Here is a 16,605-nt window from a genome sequence, read left to right as displayed (position 1 = left end):
GTTCTATAAACAATGTCAATAGTAAAAAAAATAGTACAGTCTGTTATTTAACTAATTTTATTCCCATGCACATACATTTTCCTTTAGTCTATGCATCAAAGTAAGCATGGTTGACAAAAACCCATATGTACATTAATGGGGATAACTCAACAAGACAACCCCTTCTCTGCTGAAGATCGTCTTGGTCATTTGTCGATCACCGTAGGCCCGGTTCCTGAAACCCTCTATAGTCAGCTGTTATTACCTGGTAAAGTGGTGGCTGGCCACAGATTACCCTGCCATAACAAATAGCTGCTCTGAGCGTGGTGAAATAAATGCATCTTTGTTGAATCGTCACATATATAGCAGTGGATTGCATTTATAGCATCTCTCTAATATATACCTAGTAGCTGAATAACTAAATGGTGCTCTCTCCAGCATCGTCCATAGAGTAAATACCTATGTCTTAATGTTTGTATTTGTGGCGGCATCTGAAGGTTTCAAGTTTTTAACCCCTTCCTGACATTTGAAGTACATGTACAGCATAGTTGGGAGGGGGGCGAGTAAAGAGCAGGCCCACAAGCTAAGCCTGCACCATACAGAGTGGGAGTCTGCTGTATATTACAACTGACATCGCAATCTTATGGCCTGGAACAGAGAACTCCGATCCTGGCTGTTTAACCACTTAGATGTCGCAGTCATTAGCAACCGGGGCATCGAAGCTGTTAGACAGCAAGGGGTGCCCTATAAACGGGTTGCCGATGGTTTGTCATGGCAGTCAGGGGCCTAACAAAGACCACCAGGTCTAAGTATTGCAGTGTACTGTATTTTGCAAGTAATCTAATATTCCCCTAGTGGGACTAGATTTTTTTGTTTTTAAAAAGTAGTTGAGTAAAGTATAAGAATATAGAAATATATAAACCTATTCGGTATCGCCACATCCCTATCGATCCAAACTATTACAATATAATGTTGATTTTCCCCCGTGGTGAATGGAGTAAAAAACAAACAAAAAAACACAAGAATTACTACGGTATCTTTTGGTCACTTCGCATCCCAAAAAAATGGAATTAAAAGGGATCAAAAGTCGTATGTACCACAGAATGGTACCAGTAAAAACTCGCTTCACAAAAATTAAACCCTTTCACAGTTCCATCGACAGAAAAATAAAAAGTCAGGGGTCTCAGAATATACCAACCACTACAATTTATTTTATTTTTTTAACAAATAATTTTTATTTTGTAAACATAGTAAAACATTAAAAAACTATATAAATTTTATATCGCTGTACGCCTATTAACCCAGAGAATAATGTTATCATGTCATTTTTACCGCACGGTAAACACTGTAAGAACTAAACCCAAAAAACAATAGAGGAATTGCACATTTTATTCCATTCCAACTGGCTGTGGTGGGAAGAGGTTAAAGCATAATTCCACTCAAAACCAGAAAATTCGACTTTGGTTTCCAGTTGAATATAAATACTACGTTTTCCCATCCGTAAATAATCCATTTTCCTACTTTCTTATGGCAGATCAGTAACAGTGTCCTCAGCGTGTACAGTGGGGATTTTGGAAGTGTGGATGCACAGGGAACAGTTCAGTTTTCTCTGGATTATGATGAGAAGAACCGGGAGTTCCAGATATACGTGGCGCAGTGTAGGGACCTGGCAGTCGTGGATGAGAAGAAAGGACGATCAGACCCGTTAGTATTATAATTTTACTATTCTTTATAAGATTAGGGTGTATTTTGGCGACTCTGTCTTTTATCTACTTTCTATCACCAGCGAATATATCTGATCTCAGGATTAAGTTGCCATGCAGTAATAGGTGTGGTGGTGAATCTATTCTGTATGCAAAAATTTCCCGTTTAGGGGTTTTATGCTGGATTTAGTACATGTAAAAACCAATATGCTTTATAAAAAAATAATTGTCCCCCTTGCTAAACCCTGCAGACGCATGTGATCAGTATGGCGGCAGGATCCTTTGGATGATGAGATCACTTGACCACTGGACATGATGTTTCTATAGTCACGGGGTACCTAGTACAAAAGTTTTCGATAAAAGCTTATCGCCACGTTTTTGTGCTAATCCAGCACATTTATGTATAAATGCTAAACACTGTAAAATCCAGGAGAACCCATGGAAATCCCTCGGTGTGCCCAAGCACAAGACCAAGCCATTAACTTGTTATATGAGAGGCAGATAATGTTGAGGATAATCAAAAATTATGTTATTTATAATGTCAGATATATTGACTTTTCCAAGTCATTGGAATGGGTCATATTCCTAAATTAGAACTGTACTATGGTTTAATCTCTGTGCTGATCAGTAGTGACAAGGGGGAATGTTTACATTATGAAACATTGGATATTGCAGCACAGGAGAAACCTGTTTGACAAATGTTGTCTCATCCAAGTGCAATTAACGTCTCCATTAGTACACAGTCTGCTCTAAGATGTACCTGTGTGTTGGCATTTTTTTTATACTTGTGCCAAGAATAAGAATTATTATTGACCGCGCCAACAGAAAAAAAAGATGAAACGCAGAGACGTTATACACACAACTATAATTGCTGGGAAAAGTTCATTGTAGCAATCAGACATGGTATTGTTATCTGAGTTACACTTTCCCCGGTGTTGAGGGAATTCTTCCCATCAGACATAAGTGTCGTATAAATATACTTGATGGACCCTAGAAATCCACTAGTGGCTCTAAACAGTAAATATTAAACCAATTGCTGTACATTTGATTGGCCATCTTTATTTAACAAGGGACGTGAGAGGAGCATCGCCAGTATTTCTCAGCGTATATGCCCATTATGTATCTACAATATAAATGTCACATAAATTAACATGATTTGTACTAATGATATCTTAGTTCAACTGGGACTTTCCAAGTATCCGAGTTTCCAAGTACAGAAGAGTCAACTCATTACCTTTACAGTAATACCTGTTAGTATTGAGTTATCTCATTGTATTCTTTTATTACTTCTGCTTTCTAGACTACGGGTTTTAAAGGAAGGAACAGGGAGGAACTATGCGCCTTTTGTTATATAATGTTTCTGGGCGGAATATAAATTTCCAGAATGTAACACTATTGGAATGCAGATATTATATTTGTAGATTTGTGTCTGCACTTATATTACGTGAATATTTTATTTATATTCCCTATTGCAGAAGGAGCAACTTTTTGCAATCACAACCAAATAGTCTATGTTTTTTATTTTTTCAATTAGAATCAGTATAATACAGGAATGAACCACAAAGCAGTAGTCTAATTGGATTAAGATTGTAGAATATTTTATGCTTGGATGAATTCCAGTACATGCCCAATTCACTCATGCAAATGAGAAAAAAAGGAGCAGTGATTACTTCACATACAGATAAGGCACACTTTCCAACATACCTATCGGCACCCACTGACCCAACGTATGCCGAAATAACGTAATTGTGGCATAACTTCGGGGGGTATGTGTTAAACTCTTTCCTTCTGCTGATAAGCGTAGTTGATAAATGTCAATCTGGCTGACTCGCCAATGGTAAATGACTCCAATGTTAAATATTGATTATGGTTCTTTCAATATTCTTGATGAGTATATAATAGGAGGAATTCAAAACGCATACATTTATTTAAATGCAGTAATAAATAGTCTTTGTGAATAATGTAGCAAAGAGATACAAACAAAGTGATATATTTACAGGATAAAGGTAAATAATCTTACATAGTCATTGAAAATTCTCGTATCCTTCTCTCTTGGCCCTAGGTGTGTCCCTCCATCGGCATCAGTGTATGCCTAGGTCTTGGGTGTCTCCTAGGGTGACCCACCCCTATATCTATCTCTGGCTGTCATGACTACCCAAAAATACAGATATGTCTCGACATTTGTAAGTCTCCCAAAGATAGACACAAAAGCCACCTAAATGTTATTGCTCATTCACCCCTTAGGTTACCAAAATAGCTGATACGTTTGTTCATCTGTCAATGTCAGTATATTGTATCCTTAGTTGCTATTGACTAGCATTTATATTCTAACACCGCATATCTAACAGTAGTCGACTTTCGTTTTAACTACAAAGGCATCCCGCAAATAAATGGGGGAGCCTATGAGTGACGTATGCAACTCTATGGCCTACAGTTGCATACATTGGAGGTTTATGTTTGGTGCACAAGTCTGGAGATTTGCTCAAGGTATATTCCAAACCTCAACTAATAATGTGATGGGAACAGAGCCTAACGGCAGTAGGTTGAATATCTGCCAGTGATTACTACTGGAATTTGGTAATATTGTATTCCATTTAATTCTCTTCTATTAGAAATATGTTCTCATGTTATTTTAAAATACATTTACAATCCTCAGGAATACTGCCAAACACAGTTCTCAGTGTAATGTATTAAATATTTTCTAGGTATGTTAAGACTTATTTACTACCAGATAAGGCAAGGATGGGAAAGAGGAAAACATCGGTCAAAAGAAAGACAACCAATCCAATTTACAATGAAGTCTTAAAGGTATATCCTACCATATGTGTTAAATTGTAGCAGTCAGGCAATGCAGAAATCAGAAAGTTTTTTTTTCCTCAACTGCGTCCAATTTTCCATAAGACCCATATGTTCTGAATGGAGTTGTGTTGAGATCTACCCCAGTGCCCTGCGATATATAACAGGAGTGTACAATTATTTTCGTTGTCCGGTTTTACTTACAGGATCACTTTAAACCGTTAGCTTAATGTTGCATTGTTTAAACATCCAAACCACTAACCAATGAACAGCATTTCAATTTTATAAAGACTTTAAGATGGGGGAGTGATCTTAAGGCTCTGTTCACATCTGCGTCGGAGGCTACGTACTGAGCCTCCTTTGCAGATAATGTGAAATTTGACACGAAGAATAGAACTGTGTGCAGGGCTATTCTTCCTGTCAAGATGACAAACCCCATGACTGAACCTAATGGACCCGAATATAAGTATATAGGGTTCATCCAAGGCCTGTGGTATCCGTCATAGAACGGATCTGGTAGGGTGTTATGGATTCCGTTAGAAATGGAAACCAAAATACAGATGTGAACAGAGCCCTAAATATTATATATTATTTTAGTAATTTACCCTTTTATTTTTCAAATAAATAATGTAATACATTATTTATCTGTCATTTACTCTAGCTAGGCTTTCCTTTACCTAGGGAAAATATTACGTTTTGTTGCCCTAGCCCTGTATCTAAATACCATGTTCAAGGCAGAGTGGCTTGCTAGTGCCCCCCAAGGCACCCACCATCTGAGGCATTTGTCATGCCAGCCCCCCCTGTCTAGCTATGACACTGATTTACCTTCATTCTGTAACCCTTGATGGCTAATACATTGAATGGTTTGTTTTTCCATTCTAGTACAAAATTGAAAAAATGGTGTTGCTGATTCAGAAACTTAATCTCTCTGTGTGGCACAACGACCCACTTGGCAGGAACAGTTTCCTTGGAGAGTTGGAGATTGATCTCACCAGTTGGGATTGGAGTAATACAAAGCCTAACTGGTATGCCTTAAAACCACGGGTATGTAAGCACTCTACTAAATATCAGGCAGATTGAATCCGGAGCAATCCGTCTACAATATGTATCATTAGTGCTATCTCTTCAATAGAGATTACCACATCCCTCTGGTCCTTGTCCTGCAATCTTCACATGTCTCTTACGTAACCGCTTATTTCTCAGTATCCAGCTGGAATGCTCCTTGTGACAGGTACTGCGTTGTGTGATGATCTCTATAGAAGGAATTAAACGTCCGAGCTTAAAGGGGTTTTCCCACAATTAACATTTATCACCTATCCACAGTATAGGTGATACATGTGTGATCGAGGGGGTCCCACCACCGGGACCCCCACTGAGCTTTAGAGCACTGCACTCGGCTTTCTCCGTTAGCTCCACAAATATTGAATGGAGCACACCTGCTCCATTCAAAATCCTCCTCACTGCGATTATGCCGTGAGGAGAAATGGGTTGGGACCCCCAATGATGGGGCTCCCAGCGATCATATTTTTATTACCTAGCCTGTGGATAGGTGATAAATGTTAATTGTAGGAAACCCCTTCAATGAAGTGCATCACAAACTTAGGGCTTATTCAGACAAACATGTAATACATCCGTGCTACGCGCGTGATTTTGACGCGCGTCGCACGGACCTATGTTAGTCTATGGGGCCGTGCAGACAGTCAGTGATTTTCACGCAGCGTATGGCCGCTGCGTAAAACTCACGACATGTCCTATCTTTGGCCGTTTTTCGCACATCACGCACCCATTGAAGCCAATGGGTGCGTGAAAATCACGCGCAGCCCACGGAAGCACTTCCATGTGACGCACGTGATTGGCGCAACAGCAGTAAAAACTATGAATGAAAACAGAAAAGCACCACGTGCTTTTCTGTTTACAAACATACAAACAGAGTGTCATAATGCTGGCGCTGCACGAAAATCACGCAGCCACGCATCATATGCTGCTGACACACGGAGCTTTTATGGACCTTTTGCGTGCGCAAAACGCCGTGTTTTTTGCATGCGCAAAACGCACACGCTCGTGTGAATCCGGCCTAACTGCTCAAGGTTAGGTCTTTGCATTTAGCAGAAACAGACCTAAAATATGTTAATGCGGTAATGGCTTTAATGGGTACCTATCAGCAGCCCTTTCGATTTATTTTATTTGCTTTGTATGTAGGACATTATGCCCTTTCTACAAGCAAAAAATATATAAATAGATTAGTTCCTATGGGGTCCCAATCTCCTGGGAGAGAACAATAGGTATTCAGCATTTTTCTCTCTCCTAGGCAGGCAGAGACGCTCAAGCAAGTGGATGCCTGTCAGATCAAGGACCAAGCCGCTTGACCAGGACGTGGGAGTCCTGTCTTGAGATGGGAATTGAAAATCATTTACAGATACTTTTGCTGCTGGACAGCTTGATCCCTGCATGTTTTTGCCTCTCTGCTTTGGAAAAGAAAAAACTGCTCAAAACATATTATTCTCTCATCGGAGAATGGGGTTTTGTTTTTAGTCTGTTTACAGGACTGAGATACCCTTTTAATAATAATAATACAAAAAACTAACATGAAACAAAGAGGTTTGATGTCATAGATGCGCCCTCTAGTGGAGGCTGACCAAAACAATCCGTTCAGTATATATAAGATCACATAGTGTAACAATCTATCAATGGCATAAATATGAAGTAAATCATAAAATATTGCAAAAAGCTCATCATATTGTGCCCAACTATCAACCTTTCTGACAGTTTTCTCTTTTTACATTGCGCCTGCTGGACTTATTATACAGGCATTCCTCTTTCAGGCTACAACAATATTTCATCACGCTAAAAATATTAAGTCAGTGCCACTATTTCAAGAGGCATCACAAAGCAATGTGCGTTGTACCAGCGATGCCCAATGTGTAATACATTTATGACATTGACAGTGTTTTGTTTTTAATCTCCCCACAGAGTCTTTCTGCAATGAATGGTGTGGATCATCTTGGCGTTATGAATTTGGCAATTAAGTATATCCCTCCCGGTAGTCATGGTAAGACGCTATATGGGTAGTATTTACTGACTTGGATTAGGGGTCTTGGTTTAGTCTTGATACATGAACGTCTTCATCCAGTACATTCCTATTTAAAGTTCTGAAATTAGATGTGATCAATAACACGCAGGACCTGCTGTCACTGAACCCGTCAGTCCCGCTGACCTGACGAATTCAGTTCTCAGCGCAAGATACAGCTGCTCTGTATACAGGATAGAGAGCAGCTGTATCTCAAAAAGTAAAAATAATTATTAATAAAATGTAATTACAAAGTTGCACCAATCACACTGATACACATTTTTATAAAAAATAAAAAAAATAAAAACACGTTTTCAAAAGTGTACACAGCCTTTAAGGTTTGTTCACACTCCATTCGGTAGTTAAATTTTCAATTCCATCAGATTTGATGGGAGGAACAATACTTGCATGCAGCGCTATTCATGCTGGGAAAATGACAGACACTACCATGGAGCCCCAATGGACCCCACTGTATGTCAATGTAGTCCACTGGGCATTGCTGATATCCGTTGTACGGCTGATTCGGCACCGCGCCTTGGCTTCCATTATAAATGGAAGTCATGATTCAGATGCGAACAGAGCCTAACTGTATTGAATATGCGAATATTTGATCAATACTGGTCCTGGTTGCGTATTGAATAAATTAAAACACCCCTAGTGTTAAAACTTAATAAAACGTATATATGTGCCCATGACTATCTTCTCTTAGTCCACAATAAGCTGTGATCATGTGTATTGTTATAAAATTAAATATATTATGCTTTAACTCAATGTCTTCACTCCATGTCTTCACACTTAATTTGTTACTTCCATGTCTCTATTTACCAAGATTTCTGAGCAAACTGTCGTTGATTTGTAAGGTGTTTAATAACTAAATTTGCCTCGGATTTCCAGTAACCGGAATCTCTGAGCAGTGCCAAAGGGGTTTGAACTCTTTAAAGAGTTCATTCATTCTGTAAATCCATGGTGGTCCGAGATTACAGGCTTCACCAATGAAATCTTTTTACGTATAATAAATCAGAAGGTCATTTTAACTATATAAATAAAATATTTGTACAGATTTTAATATAATTTTTGTAATGTTAGTTATTATCACCATAAGGCTGATGTTCAGACATTAGTATCATTAATAAGATGCTGAACTTTTCTTTAATTTGCAGGTTTAAAGCATTCAACCTCAGGAGAGGTCCATATTTGGGTGAAAGATACTAAAGATTTACCGCAGCTTAGACCTTCTGGGGTTGACTCATTTGTAAAGTGGTGAGTATAGGCTTCGGGTCAAGACTAGAGAGTCCCCTCTGTGAGGCAGATGAGTTCCTGCTCTAGTGGACTTAATGCGACCATGTATAACATGGTCGACCATTCATTTGAATGGGCACTGTGTACAGATGTAGCCAAGCTTATATTGACTGATAACTTGCTGCACAACAAAAGCCATTGCAAATTCATTGAAAAAGTCACGTTAAAGTTTCTTGCTTATTAGTGTATTGAATGCATTAAGAGTCAAGATAAAGATGGCTGCATCTGTAGTACTACAGTCTTCCTGCAGTGCCACTCAGAGCTTCCCCCAGCAATAACAGCTGAACACTGGGATGAGTACAGCTTGGCACGTGGTGACCATCAATTCTCTGGGGCGGCTCCAGCATGTGCCTTATGATAAAGAAAACCTACCGTATTTTCCGGACTATAAGGCGCACATAAAATGTTGAGAATTTCTCAGAAATAGAAAGTGCGCCTTATAATCCGGTGCGCCTTATATATGAACCCGACAGTAAAGAGAGGGGTTCATACAGGATCCTTTACCTCTATCGTGGGCGGCAGGGGTCGGCGGCGGCATACCACAGCACACACCATGCTCCTCCCCCCCGTGCGCCTATGAATTTATTCTTCACTTGGGTTTTTACAGTATCCATAAATGGATTGAGCATTACGGCCACCGTAATCAGGAGCCACACTGAGTGATACTTACAGCTCTGTAGGATCCTTGCAATATATCTTTGCTTTAGCGTTAACTATACCCACTACCCCAAAAAATGCCTCCTGTTAAGAGACATGCTTATGATGCAGGTTTCAAGCTTAAAGCTATAAGTTATGCAGTAGAGCATGGAAATAGGGCAGCTGCAAGAGAATTCAACATTAATGAATCCATGGTGCGTAAGTGGAGAAAACAAGAAGATGACCTCCGCCAAGTAAAGAAGACCAAACTGAGTTTCCGAGGAAACAAAGCAAGGTGGCCACAGTTGGAGGACAAAATAGAACAGTGGGTTATGGAACAGAGAAACGCATGTAGAAGCGTCTCCACTGTCTCTATTAGACTCAAAGCCACTGCTTTAGCACGTGACATGGAGATCAAGGACTTTCGAGGAGGTCCTTCATGGTGCTTTCGTTTCATGCAAAGGCGTCATCTCTCCATTCGCACCAGAACTACTGTGTGCCAGCAATTACCAAAGGATTATGAAGAGAAGCTGGCCATTTTCCGCACCTACTGCATAACCAAGATAAATGAAAAGAATATCCAGCCAGAACACATTATTAACATGGATGAGGTTCCCCTCACTTTCGATATCCCCGTAAACCGTACTGTTGAGAAAACAGGGACCAGTACGATATCTATACGTACCACAGGAAATGAGAAGTCATCTTTCACTGTAGTTCTCGCTTGTCAGGCTAATGGCCAGAAACTACCACCCATGGTAATTTTCAAGAGGAAGACTTTGCCTAAAGAAAATTTTCCTGCTGGTGTCATCATTAAGGCTAACCCAAAGGGCTGGATGGATGAGGAGAAGATGAGTGAGTGGCTGAGGGAGGTCTACGTCAAGAGACCGGGTGGCTTTTTTCACAAATCCCCATCCCTATTGGTCTGTGACTCGATGCGCGCCCACTTGACCGATACTGTCAAAGCCCAAGTGAAGAAAACTAATTCGGAGCTTGCTGTCATCCCTGGTGGATTAACCAAAGAGCTCCAGCCGCTAGATATCAGCATCAACAGGTCATTTAAAGTTAAATTGCGAGCTGCATGGGAGCATTGGATGACAGAAGGTGACCACACATTCACCAAAACAGGGAGGCAACGCCGTGCGAGTTATGCCACTATGTGCCAGTGGATCGTGGATGCCTGGAAGAATGTATCAGTCTCCAGTGTCATCCGAGCTTTCAGGAAGGCTGGAATCACCACTGAAGAGCCTAGCAGCAGCAACGAAACCGACTCGGATAATGAAGAGGAGGACCCCATGCTTGATGCCGAAATCGCCCAACTGTTCAACTCCGACACTGAAGATGACGGATTTGATGGATTTCTGGTGGAGGAATGAACTGAAAAAGTACGGTAAGGGTATGTGCACACACACTAATTACGTCCGTAATTGACGGACGTATTTCGGCCGCAAGTCCCGGACCGAACACAGTGCAAGGAGCCGGGCTCCTAGCATCATACTTATGTACGACGCTAGGAGTCCCTGCCTTGCTGCAGGACAACTGTCCCGTAGTATAATCATGTTTACAGTACGGGACAGTTGTCCTGCAGCGAGGCAGGGACTCCTAGCGTCGTACATAAGTATGATGCTAGGAGCCCGGCTCCTTGCACTGTTCGGTCCGGGACTTGCGGCCGAAATACGTCCGTCAATTACGGACGTAATTAGTGTTTGTGCACATACCCTTAACGTTTTGATTTGCAATTACAGCTGAACCAGTTGCAAGTTATTGTTAAAAAGTGTAATAAATTTTGACTTGCAGTCTGAGCAATGGTTTATTTAACGGTAATGTGCTGCGCCTTATAATCCAGTGCGCCTTATATATGAAACATGATTGCTTACAAGGCGCTCATAGAAAGTGCGCCTTATAATCCGGTGCGCCTTATAGTCCGGAAAATACGGTACCTTTTTTTTTCTCCTATTATTTCTATCTTAATTTCTGCTCAGCAGCTGCAGGAATTTACTGCCTGAGTTATATTTCCATATTTCATGCCTCTGGCCATAGCAGATATTTGTGAATTCATTTATGGTAAAATCTCTAACATGGCCTATATTTAGTCAAATCCTTTTTTATGTTTTAATATCAATAAATGCAGATTTTAACTGAGTAAATATTTGTCTTCCTGTGGGCAAATTATACAGATCACTGATTATACAAATTATATGCCATTTCATACAGATATAGAGAATGTTTTAGTAGAATGTAGTTTATCAGTCATTCCAGGTTACATACATATTTTTCACTTTGTATCTTAAATATTATTTTAATTGTATGTCTATAAAAACTAGAACAGACAAAAACTGGAGGTGCTGCCTTTGGCAACCAATCAAATGAAGTCTTTAAGGGGGTTATCCAGGAGTTTTCAAATTTTGCAGGCGGGTATAAATAATAAACGGACAGGTACTCATCCTTTGAAAAGCCCCCCTCTTCAACGCTGACACCCAGTTCTCCGCCGCTCCGGGACCCAGGAGCTCCGACTGTGGTCACATGCTGCTCACTGGTCCCATGTCACTGCTGCCAATCGCTGGCCTCAGTGGTAAGGCTGCTATGAATGGCACGTGACCACTGAGGCCAGCGATTGGCTGCAGCAGCACATGACTGATGAATGGCACATGACTGCTGCTGGAGCTTCCTGGATTGGAGCGTCGACTAACAGGGTGTCTGTAATGGAGCGGGGGCCTTTCGAAGGGTAAGTACCTGTTAGGTTATTTTATGCCCTACCCTGCGCTCTTGCAAAATTTGAAAACTCTGGTATAGATCACCCCTTATTTTATAAACTGCACTGCAAAAATAGATGCTGTAATGTGATTGGCTTCTATGAACAACTGTTTTTTTGCTCCATACGAGATCTGTTCTCTTTTTTTTTGGTGTGTGTTTTGAGATGTCTATATTTAACATAATAATAACAAACTATATATACAGTGGTACAGGTCACAGAAGTTTGACTTAAAGGTTTCTCTGGCCAGATAGAACAAATTGTTAAGCATGGCTCAATACCCAGCATTCCTCCCAATTTCTCTTTAGTCTAAGGGTATGTTCACACGGCCAAATTACGGACGTAATTCGGGCGTTTTACGCCTGGAATTACGTCCGAAATTACGGCTTGAAAGCGTTGACAAACATCTGCCCATTGAAAGCAATGGGCTGACGTTTGTCTGTTCACACGAGGCGTATATTTACGCATCGCTGTCAAAAGACGGCGCGTAAATAGACGCCCGCGCCAAAGAAGTGTCATGTCACTTCTTCAGACGTAAATGGAGCCGTTTTCCATGGACTCCATGGAAAACCAGCTCCAGTTACGTCCGTAATGGACGCGGCGTTCAAGCGCCTGCACATGCCGTTACGGCTGAAATGACGGGGCTGTTTTCTCCTGAAAACAGCCCCGTAATTTCGGCCGTTACGGACGCTGCCGTGTGAACATATCCTAAGGCTGGAATGACACTTGCAGTTTTCAATTCATTTTTTGTAGCCAAAACCCGAAGTTGAGCCAAATGGCAGAGGAAGTATTTGTGTGGGTTCCCTGTGGGCTCTCCTGTTTCCACCCACACTCCAAAAACATACGGATAGGTTAATTGCTGTCCTATTAAAATAATGTGCGTGTGTGCGTGCCTAAGACAGGGCAATTAGATTGTGAGCTCCATTGGGAACTGAAGCACTTATATGTTTCTTCCTGTTGGTTCCACTTCTGGCTTTGGCTCAAAAAACTACATGGCAAACTGTACCAAAAAACTGCATGTGTAATACCAGCCTAAAAGGGTTATTCTGGTTTTATGTAAATACGGCCTAATCATGGTATAATGGACTCGTAGGCAATCCGTGTGCTACCGACTGTATGCATAAGTCCAAACATTTAACTTTGTATTCACAACAATTTTTGCTAAAATATGTTACAATATATAAAGTGTGAACAGTACATGGTCAGTTTTAAATACATATCCTATATTCACAAGAAATCATACTTGTGAGCTCAGTAAAAAGTGATCTGTAGACAGGATCGGTGAAATTGGCATGACGCTCTTTTGGGGGGCGGGGGGGGTAAATATTAATAATACCAATTTACATTCAGTTACTACATTTCAAAACTAAATGTTTTTACTTGCTTTGAAGCTATGTACTACCGGATACCAGCAAGAAAAGCTACCAAAAGACACGTGTCATTAAAAAGGATTCAAATCCAGTATTCAATCACACCATTGTCTATGATGGCTTCTACACTGAAGACTTAAAAGATGCATGTGTTGAGTTGACCGTCTGGGATCATGAAAAACTCAGCAATCACTTCCTTGGTGGAATAAGGCTTGGACTTGGCACAGGTAAAGCATCCATAAAATAAATGATAAACAGCACTAGGCTAGGCAACGTAGACACCTGTCCAAGGTGCAATGCAAGTAGCTGGAATAAGGGGTGCTATAGTTACACACCTGAGATCCGTGCTCTGCATTATGATTATAGTGAGTCCAACCCTCTCGTTAATGCAGAGCTCTACTTACTGTAGAACTGCAGGTCCGAGAAGCCTCACGTACTCTTAGAAGGACCCCTGCTGTAGAGATGGAAAGATTTAGGCTTTCCATTATGCTTAAGATAAATCCAGCATGGTCAGTAATGCAGAGCTTTATTTATTGCAGACATGCGCCCTTGTTCTTCTAAATAACCAAAGCTGAAAAAAGTTTCCCACAGTTCTCTGCAATTTTGCTTTGGCCACCAAAATGCCTTGCCTTACTTCCAGATTATTTGTAGATTGCTTACTCAATCCACTTTTTTCCACTGCTGTTTGATGTAGGAGCTATGATATGGAGTATTGGTAATAATCTATTATTTAACCAGTCTTTTATTATCTTCTTCGTTAAGGTTACAGTTATGGGATTGCTGTGGACTGGATGGACTCTACACAGGAAGAGGTGGCCTTATGGCAAGAAATGATGATGACTCCAAATGAATGGATTGAAGGATCTCTTCCCTTAAGATCCTTGGCTGGGAGAAGAAAGTTCAAATAAAGTAGCTGTTTTCAGAAAAGTCATGGTACTCTATCATAAAATATAGAACCATGTACCTTTTTTTTGGGTGAAAAGATTTATTTTTTATTTTGTCAAATCTACATTAATTCAATGTAGAGAATACTAAAAATGTTGGATTTTTTTCCTGGTACAAGTTTGTTTTCTCAGTTGCTGAAAAGTTTTTATTTTTATTTTTCTGAGAATGTAATATTAAATATAATGACCTGCACATCGGTTACTTCTTAATGCCAAAGCACTTTATTTTGGATGAACTTCAATGACTACCATGAATCTCTCTAAGAGGGAAATATTTGCAAGAACCTTTACTTTTTTACACTTATACTTTCTCAGAGGATACAGCCATTTATGCCGTTTGGTTACAGGTAGTGTCTGGCTGAACTTTATGAACTTTCCAATTCAAGCCGTGTGAGGAAAGAATCAAGAACTTGACAGACATGAAGGCCTTGGTTAGGGTCTTGAATCATCTCCTGATGGACTTGGATTCAGTCAGTGAAGTCATGGTACTTTGGCAGAGGATTCACAGGGAACAAAAAAAATGTAGCAAACCATAAAATATACAAAAAAAATTATACATGGAGCAAGCAAATAATTAGCATGATTTCCCAATCACTGCCACTGATGTCTGAAGAGATTACTTGATGTTGTGGGTTGAAAATAAATTTGCTTTGTTCTGTTTTCTGGAAATCAAACCCATGGTTCTAGAGTGCTTCAGTGTTGCACTTTACATTGTAAAATAGGGTGGAAAATAAAGTCATGGTACTTGTGTTTTTTATGTTATGCAGCTCTTGTTTTTGTATATAATTTGTAAGTAAGTACTTTTTCATGAAGTGCTAAAATTGTGGGGGGTTACGTACACTAGAATTATTAAGCTATTAATCAATGCAATCCTTGACACCCTCAACATTTCATCCAAACTCTAGAACATATTGCCATGTCATACCCTGTATAGAGTTAAATGCCAAATACTTCAGTGGATTCCCATAATGAATTCCAAAAACTAAATTAACATTAACAATAGGATAGCATGCGGTAACACACTTACCCCGACACGCTCCAGTGCTGCCTTGTCCAGCCAGCTGCCGTAACAGTGAGAGATGTGACAGGGCTTGCCGGGATGCCAGGCTACGTAGAGCACAGGGCCACCCGGGCAATCAGAGTGGAAGGCGCCTCAGTGACACAGGTTTCCATCTTCCTGTTTTGTCTATTGGCATCCTGTTACTTCTGTTATTTTAAACTCCTGTTATTGACCCGACTTGTTTAACTCCTCTTCCGCGACACTCCCTATTGTACTGCCTATCCTTGGCACATTTCATTACCCTCCAAAACTACCCACTACTGTACCACATTCCTGGTTCCGCTTGACTACTGTTACCAAACCCTGATTTATTTGATTATGTTCTACTCTTCCCCCTGGTACCGCATTTGTATCTTCCTGACTTCTGGACTGCCCGGACACACTGTTATTCCCACCTCCTGAATACACTTTCCAGTACGTTATAGAGACGTTTACATTTGTCATTGTCCATAGGAACTGTATCTCCTCTTTCATTATTCCATTCCATCATCTCCTATTCCATTTGATTTAATTCCCCACATGATCAATGTATGCAGTAGGGTTGTCACGATAGCAGAATTTGGACTTCGATACAGATACTTTGCGATTGCGATTCTCAATACCAAAACGATACTTAATAATAAAAAAAAAAAAGTTCTTCCATTTTCTGATGTGATAAATTTTGAACCATGTGCCTCACGTTAATAGTAATCCGTGTTACTCAGTCATAGTGGACAACATTGGGTTAATGTGAGATATATGATGGGGTTAATTACTATTAATGTGAGTCACATGGAGCTTCAAAATTCAGAATACCTGGTGCCTCACATTGATCAGTAAAAGAAAGCTGTTTTTTTGTTTTTTTTTACAGCGTACACATCATAAATGAAGCTATAAATTTGTTGTTCAGATTATTACGGCCGCGACGATACTGAATATGGTGTATATTTAATGTATTGATACTTTTATGTTAAGGTTTATTGTAAAAAATTTATTTCCTTTACATACAGTATAAGAACA

General features: G+C 40.1%; 1 protein-coding gene across 3 annotated transcripts in view; it reads left to right on the top strand.

Moving 5' to 3' along the window:
• The window catches only part of LOC142659550 (synaptotagmin-like protein 2), a 68,902-nt gene extending 53,594 nt beyond the window's left edge, over nucleotides 1–15,308 (top strand). For all 3 annotated transcript variants that reach the window (XM_075835799.1, XM_075835797.1, XM_075835798.1), the window contains 7 exons: nucleotides 1,514–1,683; nucleotides 4,388–4,490; nucleotides 5,361–5,522; nucleotides 7,449–7,527; nucleotides 8,706–8,805; nucleotides 13,624–13,829; nucleotides 14,365–15,308. In XM_075835799.1, the coding sequence (XP_075691914.1) occupies nucleotides 1,514–1,683; nucleotides 4,388–4,490; nucleotides 5,361–5,522; nucleotides 7,449–7,527; nucleotides 8,706–8,805; nucleotides 13,624–13,829; nucleotides 14,365–14,510 (966 nt within the window). In that variant the 3' untranslated portion in view covers nucleotides 14,511–15,308. The remainder of the gene's footprint in view (nucleotides 1–1,513; nucleotides 1,684–4,387; nucleotides 4,491–5,360; nucleotides 5,523–7,448; nucleotides 7,528–8,705; nucleotides 8,806–13,623; nucleotides 13,830–14,364) is intronic.
• The last annotated feature ends 1,297 nt before the right edge of the window (nucleotides 15,309–16,605 follow it).

This window comes from Rhinoderma darwinii, chromosome 8 (assembly GCF_050947455.1).
Source record: "Rhinoderma darwinii isolate aRhiDar2 chromosome 8, aRhiDar2.hap1, whole genome shotgun sequence".
NCBI classification, from domain to species: Eukaryota; Metazoa; Chordata; class Amphibia; order Anura; family Rhinodermatidae; genus Rhinoderma; species Rhinoderma darwinii.
The sequence above is the reverse complement of the archived record's forward strand: the minus strand, read 5'-3'. Positions and strand labels throughout refer to the sequence as shown.